The sequence below is a fragment of the Perognathus longimembris genome, chromosome 14 (assembly GCF_023159225.1).
Source record: "Perognathus longimembris pacificus isolate PPM17 chromosome 14, ASM2315922v1, whole genome shotgun sequence".
Taxonomy (NCBI): domain Eukaryota; kingdom Metazoa; phylum Chordata; class Mammalia; order Rodentia; family Heteromyidae; genus Perognathus; species Perognathus longimembris.
Window position 1 is genome coordinate 37,423,222 of NC_063174.1, and position 23,325 is coordinate 37,446,546.

General features: G+C 48.1%; 1 protein-coding gene and 1 pseudogene across 1 annotated transcript in view; one reads left to right on the top strand and one right to left on the bottom strand.

The window, feature by feature from the left end:
• Positions 1–5,513, top strand: part of Plekhd1 (pleckstrin homology and coiled-coil domain containing D1) — a 29,350-nt gene extending 23,837 nt beyond the window's left edge. The window contains exons 8-13 of the mRNA XM_048362857.1: positions 303–396; positions 1,852–2,030; positions 2,503–2,635; positions 2,969–3,113; positions 3,480–3,629; positions 3,954–5,513. Of these exons, the coding sequence (XP_048218814.1) occupies positions 303–396; positions 1,852–2,030; positions 2,503–2,635; positions 2,969–3,113; positions 3,480–3,629; positions 3,954–4,123 (871 nt within the window). The 3' untranslated portion in view covers positions 4,124–5,513. The remainder of the gene's footprint in view (positions 1–302; positions 397–1,851; positions 2,031–2,502; positions 2,636–2,968; positions 3,114–3,479; positions 3,630–3,953) is intronic.
• Positions 5,514–18,858: 13,345 nt separating this feature from the next.
• LOC125363020 lies at positions 18,859–22,769 on the bottom strand (annotated as a pseudogene).
• Positions 22,770–23,325: the final 556 nt, after the last annotated feature.

The window sequence follows — 23,325 nt, forward strand, 5'->3', positions numbered from 1 at the left end:
ACCCTGAGTTTTTTCAGGTTTCTCTCCTGATCTGTGGGATGTCCCACAGGTACAGGGGAGAGGAGTATGGAATGAACTTATCCCTCCTGGCAGATGCATGAGCACTGGGAACTAGTGACTCCAAGCTTGTTGATGGCTTTCCTTTCAGCCCAGGCCCTGCAGCTGTTTCTTTTAATTGGGGGGGTGGGGGGTCTGGAGGTACAGGGGCTGCTACCAAGGAAAGGCATGTCCAGAGAGGCAGTGGTGTGTGTGCAGGGTTGGGAAGGCTGGGCATTGCCATACCCAGCCCTCTGTTCTCACAGGGAGCTGGAACTCACCGCCAGATGCCTCAAGGGTGTGGAACAAGAGAAAAAGGAGCTGAGGCACCTCACAGAGTCCTTGCAGCAGACGCTGGAGGTGAGTGAGGGGCTGCTGGCAGGCTGGTTGCCAGGGGCGTTGGCTGGGCTGGTTGTTAGGCTCCCACAATTCTACTTTTTCCAAGTGCTTCCCAGTGGGGTACCTGCCAGGGGGATGGGCAGGAAGAGATACGAATCTAAAAGATCTCTTCTGTGGATGGCCAGGAACGACAGCTGATATGGAGGCCCAAAGCCGGAACTGCCTGTTCCCATACCCAGAGGGCAAATTCCAGCTTGCCCTAGCTGTGACCCTGGCCTCAGAAACCCAACTTCCTCTGGTGCCAGTATTTTTTATAGTGGATGGAGAATTGATTAGGGTGGGCACTGCATTCACATGCCACATCCTTCTTGTGGCTCACTCCCTTAAGTGCTCCTGGGTCAAATGAAGCATGAACGTAACTGCCAAATCACTTTTGTCTGATACCACAAGAAACAAAGGCACGAATCAAGGACAAAGTACCTACTCCTTAGCAGGTTGTGAAAGTGTGAACTCTGACCCCCGTGTGTCCTTCCCAGCTGCCCCCCTACCCCCTGCAAAAGATCCCTTAGCCTCTGCTCTAACCACTGAGCTCATGGGCCCCAGAGACAAGCTCTTTTGTTCCCCATACCTTTCTTTCCTCAGACTGTTCCTTTTATTTAGCATGTCCTTTCTACCTCTTATCTGCATGTAGAAGTCCTACTCATCCTTAGAAGACTCAACTCAAATCTTCTCTCTCTATCTCACCTTCATCTTCCTTGTTCGTCCAACCCCCATGCACTCACCCATGGATAGAATCTATTTCCATTTCCCTCAAATATTTTTTTTCGTCAAGCTTCCCTGATTCTTGAAGGCAGGTATTTGCTCTGAGCTCTGGCTCACACAGCATTTTGCACCTCTACATTGTGTTTTCCAAATTGTGTGCTGCATTCCACCATGTCTTCATGGTCTCTCCAAACCAGGGCATGGTGGGTAACCACCATGGGGGTTTAGTGAACCCAGGAGTCGCCTTGAAGGTTGCCAGGGTTTTCAGTCTCCCTTGACTGACTGAAGCTCTTGGTACCTTTTTTATCCTTCCCTGCTTCTTATCACAGACAGTTGCAACTGTGTGTAGTGTAAGATCCCAGTGGATAAATGCATAGGAATCTAACTAAATCTGCTCTTAGACTGGTTCTGTTAGGTGTTTTATCACATGAACAGATGGAACCCCAGAAGGTCATGGAGCCTTTGGGCGTTGGGACCTGGTTCTAATAGGAGTCATCTCCACTAGAAGCCACACTGGGCCCCACCTTGGTTCCCTCAATTAAAGAGTAAGCTTGCCTTGTTGTGGGAAGAGAGATCTTGGAATGAGACCTCATCTCAAGGTGTCCTTCAAAGAGGACTGAGACAGGAAAGGGTTATTCCCTGGGATTGAAAGGCTGGTGGGTAGCCATGTTGGAAACTGAAGCTCCTTCTCTTCTTTCCCTACTTTTGTACTAGGAACTCTCCATAGAGAAGAAGAAAACCCTTGAAATGCTAGAGGAGGACAAGAGCCAGTCACAGTCACAGGCCAGTCAGAGTGAGCAGCCACCTGCCAGTGGGGGTCTCCATAGCAACCTAAGGCAGATCGAGGAGCGGATGCAGCAGCTATTGGCAGAGAAGCTCCTTGCGGAGAAGCGGTGAGACCCCTGGGCCTTCCAGTGGCTTGGATCCTAGGAACTTTCGTCAAGCTGCACAGCTGGACTCAGGTTCTAGCTGGTACTGAGCAGAGGGGCCACTCAATTCCTTCTGGCTAGGATTGTTTTCCCAGCAAGTTTTGTTCCTCAAAGCTGACTTGACAATCTCTAGAATGATGGATCCTATAGAGCATCTCTGTGGGCTTGGAACTGTGTTTGTGGCAGGTAGGCAGGTTCCTTTGGCCTCCTTCTATCGCTGAGGAAACTGAGTCTTCAAGGGGCGATAAGGCTTCCCTGAAGTCACAGAACTGACAAGCCCTAGACTCAGCCTAGGATTTCCATTACTGAACCATGCTATTCCTCTCCTCACCTGAGTGGCTGGACCCAGAAAGTCCCAGGAGCTCGAGCCAGGTCTCTGGGAGGGTTGACCCCCTTTGGTGCATGCACGTTGAGTGGGGTCGTCTCCTGCTGGCAGGATGAAGGAGAATGAGGAGCGCTCACGGGCCCTGGAGGAGGAGCGCGAGTTCTACTCCAGCCAGTCCCAGGCGCTGCAGAACTCACTGCAGGAGCTGACGGCAGAGAAGCAGCAGGCTGAGCGGGAGCTCAAGGTGAGCTCAGGTCCCTTCCTCTTTCTTGGGGTTCCTGTCTGGTGCTGCCCCGTACAGGCTAGCTGCCCTCTGCAACCCGACCAGCTGTCCAGATGTGGGGCATGACGCCACCATGAGGGAATGGAGTCTGCCTGTCATCAACAGACACCTTCTCTTGGGAGGAGAGACCAAGCCCAGGCTACCTAGGTTGAGGGTAAGATAGAAGCAGGATGTGGAAACTTCCATTCGATCCACTGAGCCAGGGGTGATGAGGGAAGGCTTCCAGAGAGATGGCAACAGCTTCCTAGCACGCTCTTCTCTCTCTCTCTCTGTCTCACTTGCCTCTCCCTCCAGGCTGAGGTCAAGGTCCGCATGGACCTGGAGCGGCGTCTGCGGGAGGCTGAGGGGGCCTTGAGGAGCCTGGAACAAGGGCTCAACTCTAAGGTGCGGAACAAGGAGAAAGAAGAGAGAATGCGGGCTGATGTGAGCCATCTGAAAAGTAAGTCCTTCCTCGGTGGACCAGGCCCCAGTCCTGGAGCCACGCCAGCCTCCGGGCTCTGTGGAGGCCTGGCTACAGATACTCACCTCCAGGGGTCCCATTTGGAACCTTGCAAAAGCTCAAGCTGAGCTCTGTTCTTAGCAGATCTGCCCCTGGGATTGCGATGGAATTTGGCTTGTGGGATTGAGGAAGCCCAGTCCCCTGCGGACAGCAATGGTCATGGTCTCAAAGGGCTGGGACCAGCATATTTCCCACTCAGTCATGCCCCCTCCCCACATCCCTGGGGAAGGAAAAGAAAGGAAGGGAAGGAGGGGCTGAGGGAAGGGAGTAGCCCACCCGACCCCTCTGAGCTTGCCCTCACCACAGGGTTCTTTGAGGAGTGTATCCGGAATGCAGAGCTGGAGGCCAAGATGCCTGTGATCATGAAGAATTCCGTGTACATCCATAAGGCTGCCACTCGCCGCATCAAGAGCTGCCGCTTCCACCGGCGCCGCTCCAGCACCTCCTGGAATGACAGTGAGTGTGCCTGGCTGCCGCCCTCCTGGTGGGCTCTGGTGGGCACAAGGTATTGGTAACGAGGCAGGAAGAGGGCGGGGCGTGGAACAAGCAAAGATGGCCCAACTCTGGGGCTCGGCTGGACAAGTTGGCGTTACCAACCCAAGATAGGTTCTTGGGCTTTGGGTTTCTTGCAGCATTGGGGAAGGCCACAGGCAGGAAGGGCCGGGAGAAGCTCAGGGGTCCATGGGGCTGAGAGTGAGGGGAGTAGGGTGGGCTTAGGGTCAGGGCCAGGCTGTGGGGAGGGAGGGCTATTCGTGAGGTGATTGGGCGCTGTCTCCCCAGTGAAGCCATCTCAGTCCTTCATGACCTCCCAACTGGAAGCCAACAACATCGAAGAGCTGAAGGAGGTGGCCAAGAGGCTCAGCCGGGACCAGCGCTTCCGAGAGTCCATCTATCACATCATGGCCACCCAGCCTGGAGCATCCTCTGCGCTTCCCCGGGGAGGAAAGTGATGGCGCTGCCCAGCCCCCTCCACTGCCTCCTGTCTTTCCTTGGGGGGTGGGGGAGGCTGTCTCCACCTGGCTTCCCTTAAAGAGCACAGGTGCTACCTCCCTCAGCCGCACCCCACAACCTGACCTTGGGTCTATGCCAGGTCCAGGAAGGTCCTTGCTGGACACTTCCTGCTTGTCATGGTGACCTGGCTGTGTGTATTTTTTGTTGGTCAGAAAGTACGGGGCCTAAAAACCACAGCCTCTCTGGTGCCCACTGTCTCCCTTCTGTGACTCCTGCTGTGTCTCACCTGCCCTCCCATCTCACCTCCCCATGGTGGGCCTCTCTTTCCCATCTAACTCTCTCCAGGCTTTCCCGACCCTCCTCATCCAAGGCCCCTCACTTATTCCACATCCTGGGGCAGAGAAGAGAAGACTCTAGCATAGCAGCCCCAGGCTCATGGCCTCTCACCTAGTTACATCAGCTGTGGGACCTCTTGTGGGCTCCCCGTCCCCCTCGGCTGAGCTTACTTACATGCAGGGCAGCACTTTGAGGGTAGGGCCCCACTGCTGCCCTCCCAGGCCTGGACTGGAAGCTGGGGATAGTGCCGATATTGAGGGCTGCCCCAGAAGACACAGCAAGCTCTGCAGTGGACAAAGGCGGTTCCTGCGTTAGCTAGTCAGGCATTATCTACAGCTGTTTCTGGCTCTGGCCACTGGTTGTGAGATCGTAGATGTCTCCCTCCCATGCTGCCTTGCTGCCTCCTCTGAACACAGACACTCCATCCACTGAAGCCACGCAGCCATGGAGCCAGCCTCATGGGGGAACCTGGGCATGATGAGCCAGGAGCCATTGGTTAGCTATACACCATTAGAACACCAATATGAAGCTTTTGTGGAAAACCACCAACCCTCAGGAGGCTGAGGACTGTCACCAATACCTCCCCAGTCTTCTGGGCTCACCCTTCAAGGCTGCCTGAGTCTGTCGGTGTCCAAAAAATAAAAGGGAGGGGAGCGGTCTGTTAGATCAGGGTGCTGTGGGACACTGGGAGCATTAAAGGTTCTCATCTTCTGCTGTTCAGAAAACCGTGATGCCCTGAGGGACGGACAGCAGACAGCAGGCCCCTAGGAAGCCCAGAACATTTGCTTCTCTGCTGCTTGGCTAGCCAAGGCCAGGCAGGCTGCTCCCTCTGATGGTCCCTTCGGAGTGGGAGTGTGTATAAAGGTCCATGGCTTCAGTACGTCCAGGTGGTCTGGGGGGGGGAGGATATAATACTCAATGCATTTGAGTGTAAATGTAAAAGCTTTAAATACGTATAACCCTGCCCAAACCTGGACCTTGTTTATCTAATATGTATGTAGAATGAACTTTGCAAAGAGGAGGAATATTAATAAACCAAGATTACAGGTTTCATTTGTCTTTAAGTGAATAATGGCTTACTCTTGGAGAACAACAACAACAAAAGTTCTTTAGAAAATTTCAAATGCATTTGGTTTTCCTGGGCAAGCCTTTAACCAGAAAGGAAAACACTTGTCATCATCCATTTTGCTTCTGTTACAGAGCACCTGAACCGGGTAAGGTATAAAGGATAGGAATTTAACAACGTGCTCACGCTTTCAGAGACAGGGAAGCTCAAGAACAGGGTCTGGCATCTGGTGAGGGCCTTCTTGCTGAGTTGTCCTGGGCAGAAGGGCAAAAAGAGGGGTGAGATAAGGCAAGAGGAGGGGCTCTACTTATCTTTTTCTAAGGGACTCATCACCCTGGTAACCACTCCTGCAATAATAACATTAAATTAGTCACCAAGGCAGACTTTTCAAATCTCTTAAAGCTTCCAACTCTTAATACTATTAAATTTTAACACGAGTTTGAGAGGAGGCAGACCTTCAACTCAAAGCAGTGCTTTTCCATGGCATTCATCAGTCCCCAGCTCATTTCCTCCTAGTTCACCCTGCACTTTCCACGCTCTAGGCAAATCTAGTTATCTTCAACCAACTGGTCAGTCTGTAAGTATGTAGTCATTAAGAATTTACTCTTTACCTAGCATATCCAAATATGAAAATATGTAGGATTGGAAATTGTATACTGGAACATATCGAACTGTTTTAAAAAGCAGCAGTGATTACACTGGTGGCTCATGCTAGCTACTTAGGAAGCTGAGATCTGAGAGGATCATGGTTCAAAGCCTGCCTGGGCAGGAAAATCTGTGAGACTGATCTCTGACTAACCACCCAAGAAGCTAGAAATGGCGCTGTACATCAAGTGGTAGAGCACTAGCCTTGAGCAGAAAAGTTCAGGGACGGTGCCCAGGCCCTGAATTCAAACTTCAGGACTGGCACAAACAAAAAACAAAAGCAAAAAAAAGACAAAACAAAAACATGCTAAACTTAATCCTTGACCAATTAAATCCTTTTTCTGAAGTATTCCTTAAGCATGCAATATAGTTGTTCATTTCTAGAGACATGCTGCCCCCTGTCAGCCAAGTAGAATTCAGTAGAATTGCAAGCTGTCTTTGGTGGGCTCCTGCACTTTATTTATACACAAAGAACTCTGTGTAAATGGCTCCTTAATAATTAACTGAGAAATCTGTGTTCCCACCCTGAGGTTCTGGCTGTCTCAGGATAACAGACTATCAGCATGACTTTCTCCTGACCTGAGCAGACTTTACAAGTAGGAACAGCCTAAAACAGACTAAGGCTTCCTAGTTTTACAGCTGGTTGGTTTCCGTCTGTCCACCAGACATGGACAGTATTGCCTGCTCTGATGAGCTGAAGCTTTTGTCTAGTAATCACAGGAGGGAAACATGAGTGAGAGGTGGTAGATGGGGCTCTTTCCCTGCTCTCTGGTTTATACCCTCACTGAGGATGGGTGATTAGCCTCACCCCAGGATTGTCATGGAGTGTGCCCTTTCCCAGATTATTTTTGTAATCCTTCCAGGTGAGATATTTTTTCAGTGCCCACCCTGGTTGTAATGGCAAGTTAAAGTATAAGGCAAGGGATCTGGGAAGCACTGGGGGTCTGACCTACTCCCCATCTTCCTGCTCATTGGAAGGGGAGATGCCTGTCTTCGTCTCTGGAAGGTTGTATTTCTTGCTTCTAATCCATCCATCTCACCAGGTTCAGCATGACCTAAGATTTTGTGTGTGTGTGTGTGTGTGTGTGTGTGTGTGTGTGTGTGTGTGTGTCCCAGAGAATGAGGATGGTGGGACAGATACTGGCTTCTCTGGGAGTGGCCCAAGGTACCTGAGGTGATCTAACCAGAAGACAGTATTACATGCACAGGACAAAGCACTGGGGCCAGGCTGGGAATGTGGCCTAGTGGTAAAGTGCTCGTCTCGTATACATGAAACCCTGGGTTCGATTCTTCAACACCACATATATAGAAAAAAGCCGGAAGTGGCACTGTGGCTCAAGAGGTAGAGTACTAGCCTTGAGCAAAAAGAAGCCAGGGACAGTGCTCAGGCCCTGAGTCCATGATCCAGGACTGGCAACAAAAACAAAACAAAACAAAAGCACTGGGGCCAGCAGCCCTCGGAACCTGGACTTCTGTAATTGGCCAGGATGAAGCTGCTCAGATGCTCTCGTTCCCCTTCTACAAGATTTCCCCCAAATCAGAAACCCTGCAACTTTGCCAGGAGGGAGGGTGTCTGCGATATCTGTGAGTGGCTTTGGGAAAGGTTTGTGCCTCTTGGATCCTCTCCCAACATCCATAGCAAGTAGGAGAAGCCAGCTTTTCAAGTTTTGAAGAGAACATGGATGAGGGCCAGGTTCTGTTTTCAGACCTCGCACATCCTCCCTCCCCTTCTGTTCCCTAGACTTGGATTTCACTGGTGACCATCAACTTTGCTGACCCATAAATGAGCTTCACCACCCCATCCTGCTGATGTACAGGCATTCTGGGGGAAGATTAGGAAACATACTCCAAGCCTAGAAAGCCTGAGGGATGGGTGCTGGGGGATGTTCTTTATTGTGTGTGGGGGTGGGGAGCAGTACTGCCCAGGCTGGCTTTGAATTGGGAATTTCAGCCTCCTGGTTAGCTAGAATTATGGGTGTCAGCTTGGGATGGGGATCTTAATAAACCAAATCCCCTTCTGGTGACTTCTCTTTGCCCCTGTCACCAAGTGTGTCTAAATACCATCTGTCCTCTCTGGTTTTGCCTCTGGGCAGGCAAGTTGGGGTCATTAAGGGCTTCTCAAAAGCAGAAGGTTCAACCTCAGAGTTCTAGGATCTTTGCGTCTTGGAGAACCAGATACCTGCTTCCTGCCTGCTACTTCCGTGAACAGACTCAACATGCCCCTGTAACCCAGCACAGCTGTGGCTGGTGGGCCTTGGGGGTCCTCATGAAGAACCCTCCCTCCACTGATGAGACCCCAGGGAAAGGGTCTTGCCTCTTTGTCTGAGGCAAAGGGGTAGTGGGAAGGCCCTGGTGGCAAGGTTGGGCTCCTGCCTGTTGACTTTTTTTTTTTTTGCCAATCCTGGGGCTTGAACTCAGGTCCTGAGCTCTGTCCCTGGCTTCTTTTTGTTCAAGGCTAGCACTCTACCTCTTGAGCCACAGTGCCACTTCTGGTCTTTTCTTTTTTCTTTTTTTTTATTATTTTATTTTTTTGCCAGTCCTGGGACTTGAACTCAGGGCCTGAGCACTGCCCCTGGCTTCTTTTTGCTCAAGGCTAACACTCTGCCACTTGAGCCACAGCGCCACTTCTGGCCATTTTCTGTGTATGTGGTGCCGGGGAATTGAACCCAGGGCTTCATGTATACAAGGCAAACACTCTTGCCACTAGGCCATATCCCCAGCCCCACTTCTGGCCTTTTCTATGTATGTGGTATGGAGGAATTGAACTCAGGGCTTCGTGTATAGAAGGCAAGCATTCTACCACTAGGCCATATTCCCAGCCCCTGCCTGTTGACTTTATAGCTTTCGAATAGTCATTATTTTAAATATTTTCTGTGTTTCTTTTTTTCCTTTTATTAGGTAGGAGAGAAATCCTTTGGTCTCACAAGTCTGCTATGAGCCCTTGATGTTCTGGAATTCTGGCATCTGGGACCTTGAAGTACCCAAAGCAAAAGGAAATTGGCTGCCTCTACCAACTAGTGATCAAGCACAGACACCTCTTGGGGGCCGGGGCTCTGGCTCAGCTGAACAAAGTGTTATGCCATCCTCAAAATTGCCCTTGAAAATTGAAAAATTTGGCCTGGCACTAGTGGCTCATGACTGGAATCCTAGCTACTCAGGAGGCTAAGATCTGAGGATCATGGGCTCAAAGCCAGCCTGGGCAGGAATGTCTGTGAGACTCTTATCTCTAATTAATCAGCAAAAATGTGGAACTAGAGGTTGGTTCAAGTGGTAGAGTGCCAGTCCTGAGCAAAAAAGAGCTCAGGGACAGTGCTCAGGCCCTGAGTTCAATCCCCAGGACCAGAAGGAAGAAAGATAAGAAGAAGAGAAAGAGAGAAAGAGAGAGAGAGAAAGGGAGGAGAGAGAAAGAAAGAGAAGAGAAGGAAGGAGGAGGAAGGAAGGAAGGAAGGAAGGAAGGAAGGAAGGAAGGAAGGAAGGAAGGAAGGAAGGAAGGAAGGAAGGGAAGTAAAAGAAAAATTTGGTCTGGGGAAAAATCACTGGGGCCAGTCATGGTCATTGGGAAAGCTGTCTTCTAAAGGGAAGACATCCTTTGTCCTGTTCACTCTGGTTCTGAGGTCATGGAGTAGCATACTTATTTCCATCTTCATTCAGTCCATGTTTGGATGATTCTGTGGAGTTAATTCTTTCCTGAGATGTTTTGTGGTAAAATGTACAAAACATAAAGTGAATCATATCTATGTGTACAGTTCGCTAGTAAATATATTCACATCTGTGTGCAAGCCATTTCCAGAACTTTCTGGCGACCCTCACACTTTATACCCATTAAGTGATAATTCTCTACTTCCCACCCTCATCCTTGTCTACCACCATGTGTCCATATCGTGAGTTTGCCAACTTTAGTTACTTAGTAGAAGTAAAGCCACACAATATTAGTCTGATTGGCAGATGTCATTTAGTGTAATGTCTGCAAGGTTCAAGCCATGTTGAGAATTTCTTTCTTTTTTTTTTTTGGCCAGTTCTGGGCCTTGGACTCCGGGCCTGAGCACTGTCCCTGGCTTCTTCCCGCTCAAGGCTAGCACTCAGCCACTTGAGCCACAGCGCTGCTTCTGGCCGTTTTCTGTATATGTGGTGCTGGGGAATCGAACCTAGGGCCTCGTGTATCCGAGGCAGGCACTCTTGCCACTAGGCTATATCCCCAGCCCGAGAATTTCTTTCTTAAAGCTGAATAATACCCTACCAGTTCTCTAAAAAGGAAAGTGGATTGAAATCTTATTCTGATAAATTGATAGCTGGTTAGGAATGCCTCTGACTGTCTTCAAGGACAAGAGTCACAGCTGAGGGAGAGCTGGGGTGTCGAGCCTCGCTCTCCCCCCCCCCCCCCCTTGTGAAAGGATATTTTGATGTTTACTTCTTTCTTCTTCCAGCAGATGGCAGCGTGCTCCGACTGGCCAACAAATGTCCATAGGGAGGTGAGCAGAAGCTCCAGGAGAAAGAACAGGGAGGGCTTTGTGAAGCAGAATGTCTGCATGATTGGCTGCAGAGCCTCCTAGTTGTTCTCTTCTTTAAGATCCAAAACAAAAGACTCTGCTCCATATATTAACAGCCTGTTTTATACCAGGCATTTTCATACTGATTTCTCTTTTGTGTCCTCCAGATACTCTTTTGCTTGATTGGGGGTGAGTGTGGGGGTGTAGGAATTTCACAGAAGATCAGAGACTTGCTCAAGGTTACATAGCTCAAAAACAGAAGTTCAGGTATGTGAGCTCAAAGCCACTGTTCTTTTTTAAAAATGTAAAAATTTTAAGTGCATTTTCTCCATTTCTTCAGTGAATATTTTGAGCCCTCTTAAATGTAGGGGCCCAAGAAACTTCACTTAGATCTGTTAAAAGCACTATTTCTTAAGGTGTTGATTCAGCTAGTTAGTAGCTGACAGTCTCCTGAGATTTCTTTTTTTTTTCTCCACAAAACTGATAGGTCCAACACAGCAGATTCTCAGGGCCAGGGTTTCTTTTCCTGAGGACACTGCAAAAGTCAAGGATCTTTTCTTCCTGCCCCTGAGCACTTCCAGGCTAGTGCTTTCTTGACTTTCTCCTTCCTTTGTCCTTCCATCCCTTGTCCAGTATCCTATGGAACAGAAGCAACCTTGAAAGGAAGAGGCACTCTGATCATATAAAATTAATATTTATCAAAATGAATTCTAAGAAATAGAAGGTGTTTTTTGTTTGTTTTTGTTAGTCCTAGGGCTTGAACTCAGGGCTGGGGTGCTGTCCTTGAGCTTTTTGCTCAATGCTAGCTCGCTACTATTTTGAGTCATGGCACCACTTCCAGTTTTCTGGTGATTAATTGGAGATAAGAGTCTTATGGACTTTGCTACCTGAGTTGAGTTTGAACCATGATTCTCAGATCTCAGCCTCCTGAGTAGCTGGGATGACAGGTGTGAGCTACCTGTGTCTGGCTTTATTTTTTAAGGAAAGAAGAAGGGCTGGGAATGTGGCTTAGTGGTAGAGTGCATGCCTAGCATGCATGGAGCCCTGGGTTCAGTTCCTCAGTATCATATATATAGAAAAGGCCAAAAGTGGAGCTATGGCTCAAGTGGTACATGGTACTAAATAGTTCCTGCAAAGAAACCACAGATCAAAAATGATGTAGATGATATACTGTACTTTTTTGTTTTTCCAGTCCTGGGGCTTGAACTCAGGGCCTGCGCACTGTCCCTGAGCTTTTTCTGCTCAAGGTTAGCACTCTACCACTTTGAGCCACAGTGCCACTTCTAGTTTTCTGTGGTTAATAAGTGTCTCACGGACATTCCTGCCTGGACTGGCTTCAAATTGATATCTTCAGATCTCAGCCCCCTGTGTAGCTAGGACTACAGGCATGAGCCAACACCCAGCTGACATACTGTACTTTTTAAGTCAGAATCTCACTATGTAAGCCCAGGATGAGCTCATATTTGTGACTCTTCTGCCTCTGCCTCCTGCATGCTGGGATTGCAGCCATGCACCACCACAGTAGCCCTGTTACAAGAGGTAGGACCAAAGATGGCTTGGCCAGCTGACAGAAGTTAGCTTGTATACTTAAAATGACCAGGAATACCTGTGAGTCTGGGAATGTGGCTTAGTGGTAGAGTGCTTGCCTAGCACGCATGAAGCCCTGGGTTCAATTCTTTTGTACCACATAAACAGAAACAGCTGAAAGTAGCACTGTGGCTCAAGTAGTAGAGTGCTAGTCTTGAGCAAATGAAGCTCAGCGACAGTGCCCATGCCCTGAATTCAAGCCCCAGGACTGGCAAAAAAAAAAACCAAAAAACAAAAAACAAAAAAAACTTCGAATTGCATTCAGCTGCCAAAAGCAGAGAGTTCAAGCCACAACAACGTATCACAGCTGCATTTAAGACAGGAAGATGGTAAGAAAGAGAAAGACAAAGAGATAAAAGACAGAGTACCTCTGAGCTATTTTTCAAAATAGCTTTCCCCAAATTCCCAGAAGGCATTTGCTTGTGTCTTATTGACAGAGCTGAGTTGCATAGTTACTTCTGGTTGCAAAGGCAGCTGGGAACCATGACTGTGGGGAGTTATAGTCTTTGGGGTTTTGGTAACAAGTAAGAGGGCAGCTTAGGGTGTTTAGTCAGCCAACACTAGTACCTGCCACAAAATTGTTTAAGTATGGAAATACAACACATCTCATCAATGATGCCTGCAATCAAGAACCTAGAACAAAACATTGAACTAGTAGTTCATGCCTGTAATACTAGCTACTCTGGAGGTTGAGATCTAAAGATCTCCATTCAAAGCTAGCCAGAGTCGAAAAGTCTGAGAGACTCATCTTCAACCAGCAAAAACATCAACTGGAGACATGACTTAAGTGGTAGAGCCCAAGCTGTGTTCAAAAAAGCAGAGCAAGAGTACAAGGCCTTGAAAATGTATAGTGATACTTTCTCTGCCAGCACAATACATGGATATGGGCAGTGAGGCTGAAAACAACCTTACAGCACAACCAGACATCTGACCCTGCCTGTCATCTATTCACTTCTTCCTTAGTTTACTTTTAGCATCCTTCCCTAAAAGAAGGGGAGGAGGGACTCTATTCAAGACTGTGTGTTCAAGAATAAATCCTAATTGATCTAATCCAGCCAGGGCAAATTTGATTCTTTATTTATTGTCAGTCCTGGGGCTTGAACTCAGGACCTGGGTGCTATCTCTGAGCTCTTTTGCTCAGAGGCTAAGACACTACCAGGGTGAGCCAGCACCTTTTCCAGTTTTCTGATGGTCAATTGGAGATAAGTCTCACAGATTTTTCCTGCTCGGGCTGGCTTTGAACCCTGGTCCTCAGGTGTGAGCCACCAGCACCTGGTTTAGTCAGGGCAATTATACTTCTCTGCCACAGATTGCTTTTGTGGGAAGTATGGGGACCCAGGCTGCCAAGCAGACAAGAAGTCTGCTGGAGAGCAGGTTTTCTCACTTACAAACTCATAGAGAAGATCCAATCCCTGTATCTCCACAGGGTTTCCCATGTTTGGATGTGACACTGCAATGAAGGCAATCAGCTTGGGACTGTGAGGGCAGCTGCCCTGAGGACCAAGCCAGCATGACTAGGATGGCCAAGCAGAGAGATAGCAACCGGCCTTACTCTTTCCTTGATTGCTGAGTCACTGAATTAGTAATGCTGAATCTACCATATTTTGGGACTTTTGGTTTATATGAGCTAATTTGCCTTTCCTGAGTTGATTTTTTTTTTTTTGCCTTTTGATTGGGTTTTAGGCTGTTGGCATCAGCCTAATCTCAATTCCTCCAAATCAAAGGACTTTTCTTTGAAATAGAACATTTTTTTCAATCATAAACTGTGAACTGGAATTCATCTGTTCTTTCCTTTAACATGTATTTATTGAGACTCTATAAGCATATTTTTTAAAATTGGACACCTTTTGCAACTCAAAAATCTCTGAAATTGCAATGTATCACAAATTGATGGCATCTTGTGTTTGCTCTCAGCTGCTTGCTGTCTTGATGAGTTTGTGATCACCTATGCAAACACACACACAAAAATCCAGCATCAAAATGTACAGAATAAACTGAGTGCCAGTGGCTCACATCTGTAACTCTAGCTACTCAAGAGGCTGAGATCTGAGGATCATTGTTCAAATCCAGCCTGAGTAGGAAAGTCTGTGAGACATATGATTAACCACCAAAAGACAGAAATAGAGCCCTAGCTCAAGTGGTAGAGTGCTAGCGTTGAATGAAAAAGCTCAGGGACAGTGGCCAGATCCTGAGTACTGGCGTGTGTGTACATATACATGCACACACAAAAAAAATTGTAGAATATATACCAATAGTTTGGGGGAAATTCCCATACAACTAAGAAGCATGCTCTCTCTGAATCCAAAAGAATCAAATGGTTGTGGAGGAGGAGGTGGATCAGACAGGTTTGGCAGCATTCATATAGGATTCCAAAGTAAGCTAATGCCATGAAACTATGGGCCCTGTCTTAAGAGCCCAGCACATAGGACACTCGGCTCTTTTATGGATTCCCCTGAGAAATGCTCCATTGCCAACATTCCGGATGCCACAGAGGATGACAGTGTGAGAAGAAAAAGATGGTCAAGTCTGAGTCAAAGAGAGAAGTCAGTGACAAGAAATATCTTAGCCAACATTTTTATTTATATTTCCTGTTTCATTATGCATGGGAGATGTTTTGTTTTTTGTTTTTGTTTTTGTTTTTTGCCAGTCCTGGGGCTTGGACTCAGGGCCTGAGCACTGTTCCTGGCTTCCTTTTGCTCAAGGCTAGCACTCTGCCACTTGAGCCACAGCGCCTCTTCTGGCCGTTTTCTATATATGTGGTGCTGGAGAATCGAACCCAGGGCTTCATGTATATGAGGCAAGCTCTCTTGCCACTAGGCCATATTCCCAGCCCTATGCATGGGAGATGTATGATTAAAAAAAACTATGACTCACCAAATCTATAAAAGCTCTTTTCAATAAATGTGAAATGAAAGTTCTAAGTGAAAGCATAGTGATGTAGCTTAATTGGTAGTATTTTTCTTAGTGGTTCATAAAATAATGGTGTGTGTGCCTCAAGCCGGGTGATATAGATTTCATACAAACACTGTCTTGGAGCTGGGATTAACGCTCCAGGATTACAGCAAGTGAGACAGCACCTGGTTGGTTGTACAGGCTGATTCTGCAGTTCTTTAGGTCTCATTCAGGGACCTATGTGAATGTTGCTTTTCCACGATCAACCCCAGACCTCCAAGGTTGCCCTGGATTTATAGTCTCCAGTTGGCCCTAAAGATTTCTTCTTTTCCTTTGTGACTAGAAGTGGCACCAGCACCTTTGTTTTCATTTCATTTCAGCTGAAGCCTGTCCATATCTACATGCAAAGGAGTATGGGAAATGTAGTCCAGCCAACCATCCAGAATAAGGGAATGCTGGAGACTGTGAATGGGATCTGTGGTGCATACTGTAAGCAAGCTGTGGAGTGTGTGGGCATCTAGCAACCAGAGCCTCCCCTATGAAAAAACAAAATCCTAGTGGGTGCTGGTGGCTCATGCCTGTAATCCTAGCTACTCAGAAGGCTGAGATCTGAGGATTGTGATTCAAAGCCAGCCTGAGCACACAAATCCATGAGACTAACTGCTGTTAACCAGAAAAATGCTGGAAATGGAGGTGTGACTTAAGTGGTAGAGTGCCAGCCCTGAGCAGAAAATCCAAGTGTGAGCACAGGCCCTGAGTTCAAGCCCAAATACCAGCACAGAAAAGAACAAAATCTCAAGCTATCTGTCCTGCCATAGTTGTCATCTTTTCAGTGATGTCCTGAATATGATACATCATTGAATAGAAAGTTGCTCATGACTCAGAAAACTAGCCTGTGTGGTTAATGGAGTCTATGGCGCTTATCCTAAGCCACGGATCTGTACTTGAGATATCTTTGTGCAAAAGAGCTTTTTCAGGAGTGGCCAGAAGCCTCATCACTCAGCACAGCTGCCTCACGCACTCTGCAAGAGCCTGGGTCACTTGCTCAGTGTAACAGGGACCAGCAACACTAAACTGTTCCCCCCTCCCCTCCCCATCCCCACGTGTAGAACACAGCAATGGGACAGAAGCTCTGTGAATGAATCTAGCTCCAACAGTTAGGAATGGTTCTGTGGCTCAGGCAAATTATTTAACATTTCTGAGCACTGGACTCCTCATTTATGAGTATATTTATCAAGTGTAGATGGGGCTCTAGTGCCCTACCACCTCATAGGTGGTGATGGTTGTCGTTGTTGCTCAACATGGGGCTTGAACTATGGGGCCTGGGCACTGGCCCTGAGCTCCTTTTGCTCAAGGCTAGCGCTCTACCACTTTGAGCCACAGTGCCACTTCTGGGATTTTCTTTGAGTGATTAATTGGAGATAAGAGTTTCATGGAGACTTTTCTGCTTGGGCTGGCTTTGAGTAACTACGATTCTCAGATTTCAGCCTCCTGAGGAGCTAGGACTACAGGTATGAGCCATGGGCACCCGGCTCCTCACAGGTTTTTTGAGAAAACTTAAGTAGGTGGAACCTTGGAGAATCCTCCTGAGGAAGGGTTAGGCCTCCTCCTTGAGATAAATTAGGATAAAAAATAGCAGATGTGCCATAACAGATAACATGTAGCCCATCATGACACTTTTTGTTTCCATAGTGCCTTGGGCTCCTGCTCAAATGCTTCTTTTTTTACCCCATAATTCTGTGAGCTCTGGCTCAAACATTCTTCCCATAACGCTGTGGGTATCTGCTCAATCAATGAAAAGAGCCAGGGAAGCTCCTGTGCAAATCATCAAGCCCTCAGTGCAAAGCCCCAAAGAGGAGGGGCCCATACTATAAAAATCATGACAGGACGCCACAAGATGTCTCTTTGGGGACCCTCTCAAAGAGTCTCTACTTCTGTAGCTTTTAGTTTCAAGTCAACTTGCTCTGTCTGCTTTATATATATTCTTGCCTTTTTATTCTTTAATAGGTAGAAAAATGGCACCAATTCCTAGATAGTATCTCTCAGGCTTCATTTGGTCAGGTGCTTAAATTGCTTTTGGGGACTCCTTTTTTGGGAGTCCCCTACTTTCATGGCTTTCCTTTCTCTTTCAATGAAACTTTGTTTATTTAAAAAAAATCTGCTTTTGCTGAAAAGCACTATTTCCTTACTCAGGCCCAAGAATGAGCCGAAGAGAAACCTGGAATTCCTGCCTCCCTTTTCTAAGTATCGCTGCTGTAAGCCATTCTCTCTCTGCAGGGACTTTGCAATCATCTCGAGTTCCAAGAAAGATAAGACTGATAACATTTTTATGACAAGGGACTGTTCCCTCATAATTGACTCTTGCAGGACAGACTTTCTAACTGGCCCTTGAAGACAATGCCCTAAGTGATGGTGCTGACTGCCCCTTGGAGCAGTGGCCATCGGAATCAGATGATTCCTCTCAAATCCAGATCCAAGAGAACCAGCTAATCGTCAGCCAGGCCCCCCACCTGACAATACTGAGACCACAGGCTGACAAACTATCTGCTGCTGTGGCTGACTGATGAACACACCCAGGACTGGGGCTGCTTATTAATTATGCCTATCATTCACCCCCTTATCCTAATTCTTTGTTCATTCAACCTGAAAGTTCATGTTTGTACCCAGAAGATGGCTGAAGATGGGCGGAAGCACTTACTTGGCCTCTTCCTGCAGTGTATCCTGGGGCCATGAAATAACCTTTCTCTGCCCTTCACCATCAGGGGTCTGTCTAAGCACACAGAGACCAACTGGATCCCAGGCGTTTCAGCCTGCAGCCGGTTTGAGAACACCAGGGAGGGGGGGCCACGTGAAAGGATGATGGCAGGCCTCGCTCGGCCTCACATCCTTAGGGCTTGACATGTTTAAGCCACTGGTTTGAAAGCCGTTCTTGTTCCCTCTGGATGTTTTGAGCTCCATCCATCCAGCATTCAGAGGAAAGCTAGGTCAATGCTGAGGAACGGAGCCCAAATAAAACCAGGTTTTTAGACCCCAGGCTCAAAGTGTAGGAGTCACAAATTAGGACCAGCCTTTTGCTCCCATATGCCAAACAAAAAGACAAGATGAAGGGCAGAGAAGGGAGATTTACTACATGACAGCCTTGGGAAGGCAGCATTTCAGTACATCTTTAGCCTTCAGAGGGAAAGATACTGGCTTAAATAGGGAGACTTGGGGGCAGGGAGTGAGAAAGGTATGCATAGTTAAAACAGTCAGGACACAGGTGCAAGGTCTGGTGGGCCATTATCTCAGCTTTTGCCTTGGAGTTCTGGAGAAGTTATTTTTTTACTGGAACACAACAGGAACAAGGTGATCTCCTGAGTTTAGGGATATTTTCTTTAAGATGATGATGATAAGAAGGCATTTGAGGGATAGTTTTCTGCCATAAATGATGGTTATCTGAATCTTTTTTGCCAGTCCTGGGGCTTGAACTCAGGGCCTGAGCACTGTCCAGGGATGGCAAAACATAAAATAAATAAATAAAAATAAATTAGGACTGTGTCTAAAAGTTGTCTTCCCCAATGCAAAACAAACAAACAAACAAAAAATCCACCTCGATCAATAACAAAAGTCAAAGCCACAAGTGTTCCAGGACATTCTTGAAAACAGACTTCCACAGTCCTAAGCTCTTGTTTTTCCCCTTCCTTCCTTTCTTTCATATTTCTTTTCCTTTTCCACAACTGTCCTATTGTCTTCTCTTCAGGGAAACAAACAAACAAAAACAACCCAACTGTCTTTTGCTTTTTTCTGAAGATCAAATTTTTCACTGGCACAGAACTATTTGGAAGGAAACCCAAATAATAGTGGAATGTTGGAATCTGTCCTTAAGTAGTTTTCCCTCCCCTTTTTATTTTATTTTATTTTGCCACCAGCCTCTGATTTACTCTCTATCTATAATCTCATCGCAACTGAGTTCTTCGGTTGACAACCATGAGTGAGAAGAGCTCCTCCATGAAGACTAACTGGTTGAAGGGGGTCTTCTCATAATGCATCTGGAACCCCCCATCCAGGACGGCCTCCTGGGCCCGGGAGGTTCTCAGGAACATCTTGTTGGCCTCTTCCAGGGCGGCGGACACTCGGTAGCCTGCGCCCCCCAGCTGATCCGCTTCGAGGTATTCATCCTCCCAGTCATCTAATTCCTCCTCCTCGCTCTCAAAGTCGAGGCTGGTGGAGGCCACTGGGCCCCCCGCTGCTCCCCGGGGCGGGGCCAGGCAAGGCTGCCTGGCCTCTTTTTGCTCAAGGCTAGCATCCTACCACTTGAGCCACAGCACCACTTCTGGCTTTTTCTATATATGTGGTCCTGAGGAATCGAACCCAGGGCTTCATGTATACGAGGTAAGCACTCTACCAGTAGGCCATCTTCCCAGCCCATCTGAATCTTTTTTTTCTTCTGCTAACAAGGTGAGTCCAAGAGGGAGTACAGCTGAGAATAGCTCAGATCCAAGGGCACAGATACAAAGTTGAGGGACTTTTAGTTAATTCACAGAACCCAGAGAAAGCATCTTTCAAGTTGCCTCTTACAGAATCAGTAGTGAGGGGGCTGGGAATATGGCCTAGTGGCAAGAGTGCTTGCCTCATATACATGAGGCTCTGGGTTCAATTCCCCAGCACCACATATAGGGAAAACGGCCAGAAGGGGCGCTGTGGCTCAGGTGGCAGAGTGCTAGCCTTGAGCAAAAAGAAGCCAGGGACAGTGCTCAGGCCCTGAGTCCAAGGCCCAGGACTGGCCAAAAAAAGAATCAGTAGTGAATTCTACAGGGAAGGGGCTGCCTTCTCCTTGGTGTGGCAGCTGAGTCCATCCTTCTTTGGCAGCCTGGCAGTGGCCGGCAGTGCTGCGAGGAGCCACATGCCAGGTGCTGGGATACAGCTCTGTCTCCGGGTCCTCAGTCCAGCTCTCCTTAAGATGAGTATCCCCACAATTCCCAAATCCTGTGAGTCAGTCCTGACAGTAAGCCTTCCACTGTCTCCTCTTCCTCCTCTAACAGCTCCTGGAGTGGAGAGAGTTAGAACCAAGTCGCTTTCCCCTAGCTCTGGAGCTGTGCCAGGTTAAGGCACACAGAGGGGAAGCGATTCTTTCAGATGGGACCAGACAGGAAGAACTGGCTTAGGAAGAGGACACTGTTTACTATGGTGGTGGAGCACCATGGCTCCCAAAGCTGGCAAAGAACCAGACCCTACATACTATCATGGAGCCAGGGGCTTAGAACTGGAGACTCACTGTCACAGGAATGCTCTCGGCTTGCCTTTGCTTCTTCGAGTAATGACCTTGTTCTCTCTAGATGAGGACAAATACAGGGGAAGGGGGCTTCCTTCCTGAGGTCTCTAGAATTTATCCCTGGGTCTGACCTGGCTCTGCCGCTCAGGTCCTATGCCTACCACTTACTTGGTTGCATCACCCTTGTGGGTGGGGAAGAATAGGCTGCTATAATTGCCCAGGAAATCCACCAGCAAGGAGGTGGGGATGAGGGTGGGGAAATGTGAGGGGGAACAAAACAATGTGCAAATATATGCAGAGGTGTGTGTGTGTGTGTGTGTGTGTGTGTGTGTGTGTATGCATGTGAGAGAGAGAAAGAGTTGCATCATAGACTGAGTAATGACTAGCAGCAGCAAGACCACATGCAGCTTTTCTGGGCTCTGGCTGGCTGCTGCTTCCTGAAGGTTGGGTCAGCAATGGTTGTCATGGCAACAGCCGGCTGGGAAGGTCTCAAGAAAAAGATGGAGGTTGGGAGTGTTTTGAAGGATGTCTGCCTGCAAACAAGGCCTTTTCTTGCTAAGAGCCAAACAAAGACAAAGCCCAGCTATTTGGGTCCGTGTGAGCCTAAGTAGGGGGAGGTTAGCAGAGGGAGTCTGGCTTTCCTTCCCCAAAGCTTCAGGCCGGGACCCTTGCTCAATCTGCCTGTGCCTGGCTCTTAGGGGTTAACAAAGAAATGCTTCCCGAGTCTAATCTTTCTCACAGAATGCATAAAATGAAAAGCACACTGTGGGATGTGTAAGGCTGATGGAATAGCCTCCCCCTGTGGTCTCCTTCCTCCAGCAGCTCCTCAGGAGATCTTTTTAACAAGTAGCCCTTCTTGGCTTGCTCCTCCACTTCAGGGGCTCCAGATCCCCAACAGAAATAAGCGAGGGGGGCAGTCTTGACCTTCTGCCTTCTTTGGACCCTCTACTTTGTGTCAGTTTGCCAGAACTGCCATAGAACCTCACAGGCTAGGCGACGTGAGCAATGGAAACTTGCTTCCTGCAGTGCTGGAGGCTAGAGTCCAAGATCAAGGTGTTGGCAAGGCAGGTTTCATTGTGAGGCCCTTGGCTTGTAGGTAGCTGTCATCTCCCCAATTCCTACACAACTTCTGCATGCTTACAGAGGCAAGGCAGGACTTTGGCAGCTCTTCTTCTAAGGATGCTAGATCGAGTTAGGACCCTACTCCATGACCTCAATTCACCTTCATTACCTCCTTGAAGACTCCAAAGAGTATCAAACTGGACATTAGGGCTCCAACCTGTGAATGGGAGGAGGGGGATTCAGTCCATCAGAAATGTCAGAAGATCTGAGCATAGAAAGGAGAACTTTCTAGACAAGGGGGACAACATTCTAGACAAGGCTGTCTGTTGGTGGAATGGCAAGGAAGCCAATGTGGCTGGAGTGGGCTGCACTAGGGGCACAGTAGCAGGAGAATAAGGTTTCAAAAGTGGTAGTGTAGGGGCTGGGAATATGGCCTAGTGATAAAGTGCTCGTCTCGTATACATGAAGCCCTGGGTTCGATTCCTTGGCACCACGTATATAGAAAAAGCCGGAAGTAGCACTGTGGCTCAAGTGACAGAGTGCTAGCCTTAAGCAAAAAGAAGCCAGGGACAGTGCTCAGGCCCTGAGTTCAAGCCCCAGGACTGGCAAAAAAAAGTGGTGTGTAAAAGGTACTTAAACTACATTTTGCAGAGAAACAGAGACTTCTTACTTGGGCCTATGAATTCACTGGGAGCAGAAAAAAAGCTGGGCAAGCCCTGCCTCTTCCATGTTTGTACCTATGTTCATTGCCCTCCGCCATTCTCTCCTGTAGTCATTGGCAGCCATCTTGGAAGCCAGGAAGGAGAGGATAAGAGGCCAGACACCTGCCAGAAATCAGTGACTTTTATTGTAAGAAGGCCTTTACCTGAGCAATCCTGAGATGAAGGACTGCTAGACTACTGTGGAGGCCACTTCTGGTCACCACTGACCACCCCTGAATATACGTGTGACTTGGACTATTTTAACTCTGCATACCTTCTCATGCCCTGCCTGCAATTCTCCCTCATTTAATTTACCCTATGGCTAATGTCTGTATCTGACAGACAGTTGAAGATGCCTTGAAGTACTTAACTTCTTCCTGTAGCTGCCACATTCCCAGTCTCCTTTCCCTGTCTGTTACCAGGTCTCTTTATTTGGCTTACAGAGGTGAGGGGCTGGAAGTTGCCTGTGGAACTCTTGGAGTTTGGGGCATGGGGTCAAAAACTCATTTCAGTAGGGCTAAGTCATGCAGGGTCTTTTCCTCTGAGAGAAATGACAGCCATTGCCTGGGGCTGATGTGACTCACCTGCCTTTCGCTTCAAAGGATCACCTGGTACCATATCGAGTACTTGCTACCACTGGTACTGGTACCCAGGATGTCATCTCCCTGCTGGCTAGTTGGTACCTTCTCCATCCCAGTCACCCAGGAACTTGCTGAGCTCCCAGTGATGAGCTCACTCCTTCCCATCCTGTGCAGTTCTTTTTCAATGTTCGTTTTCTCCTTCACAGCTAGCTAAAGCCTTGGGGGCTCATGGGATAATTAATAACGAGAAAGCTCCAGGGACACTCTGGAGAGGGACACCATTAGTTACACTATTCCAGGCTGTCACAGCCTGGTGAGTGAGGCAAAAGGCAGTGGTAATCCTCTGGGGGATCCTTTGGGGGAAAGGTGAGCTTTGTGTGGACCACAAGGGAGGCCTGGCCAAGTCCTGGTTCTCCTCCTGGATCTTTTGCTTCTTCCAGGGGGCGCCTTTCACACCTGCTCAATGTTCCTGGGGCTTCCCGGCCAGGTCCAGTGGCCCTCCAAACTCACTTTTCCTGCTGTAGCTGAACGCCTACAGTGGGCGCCACACACACCTCAACCCAGATCTCCTTTAGAGTTCTAAAATGGGGGAA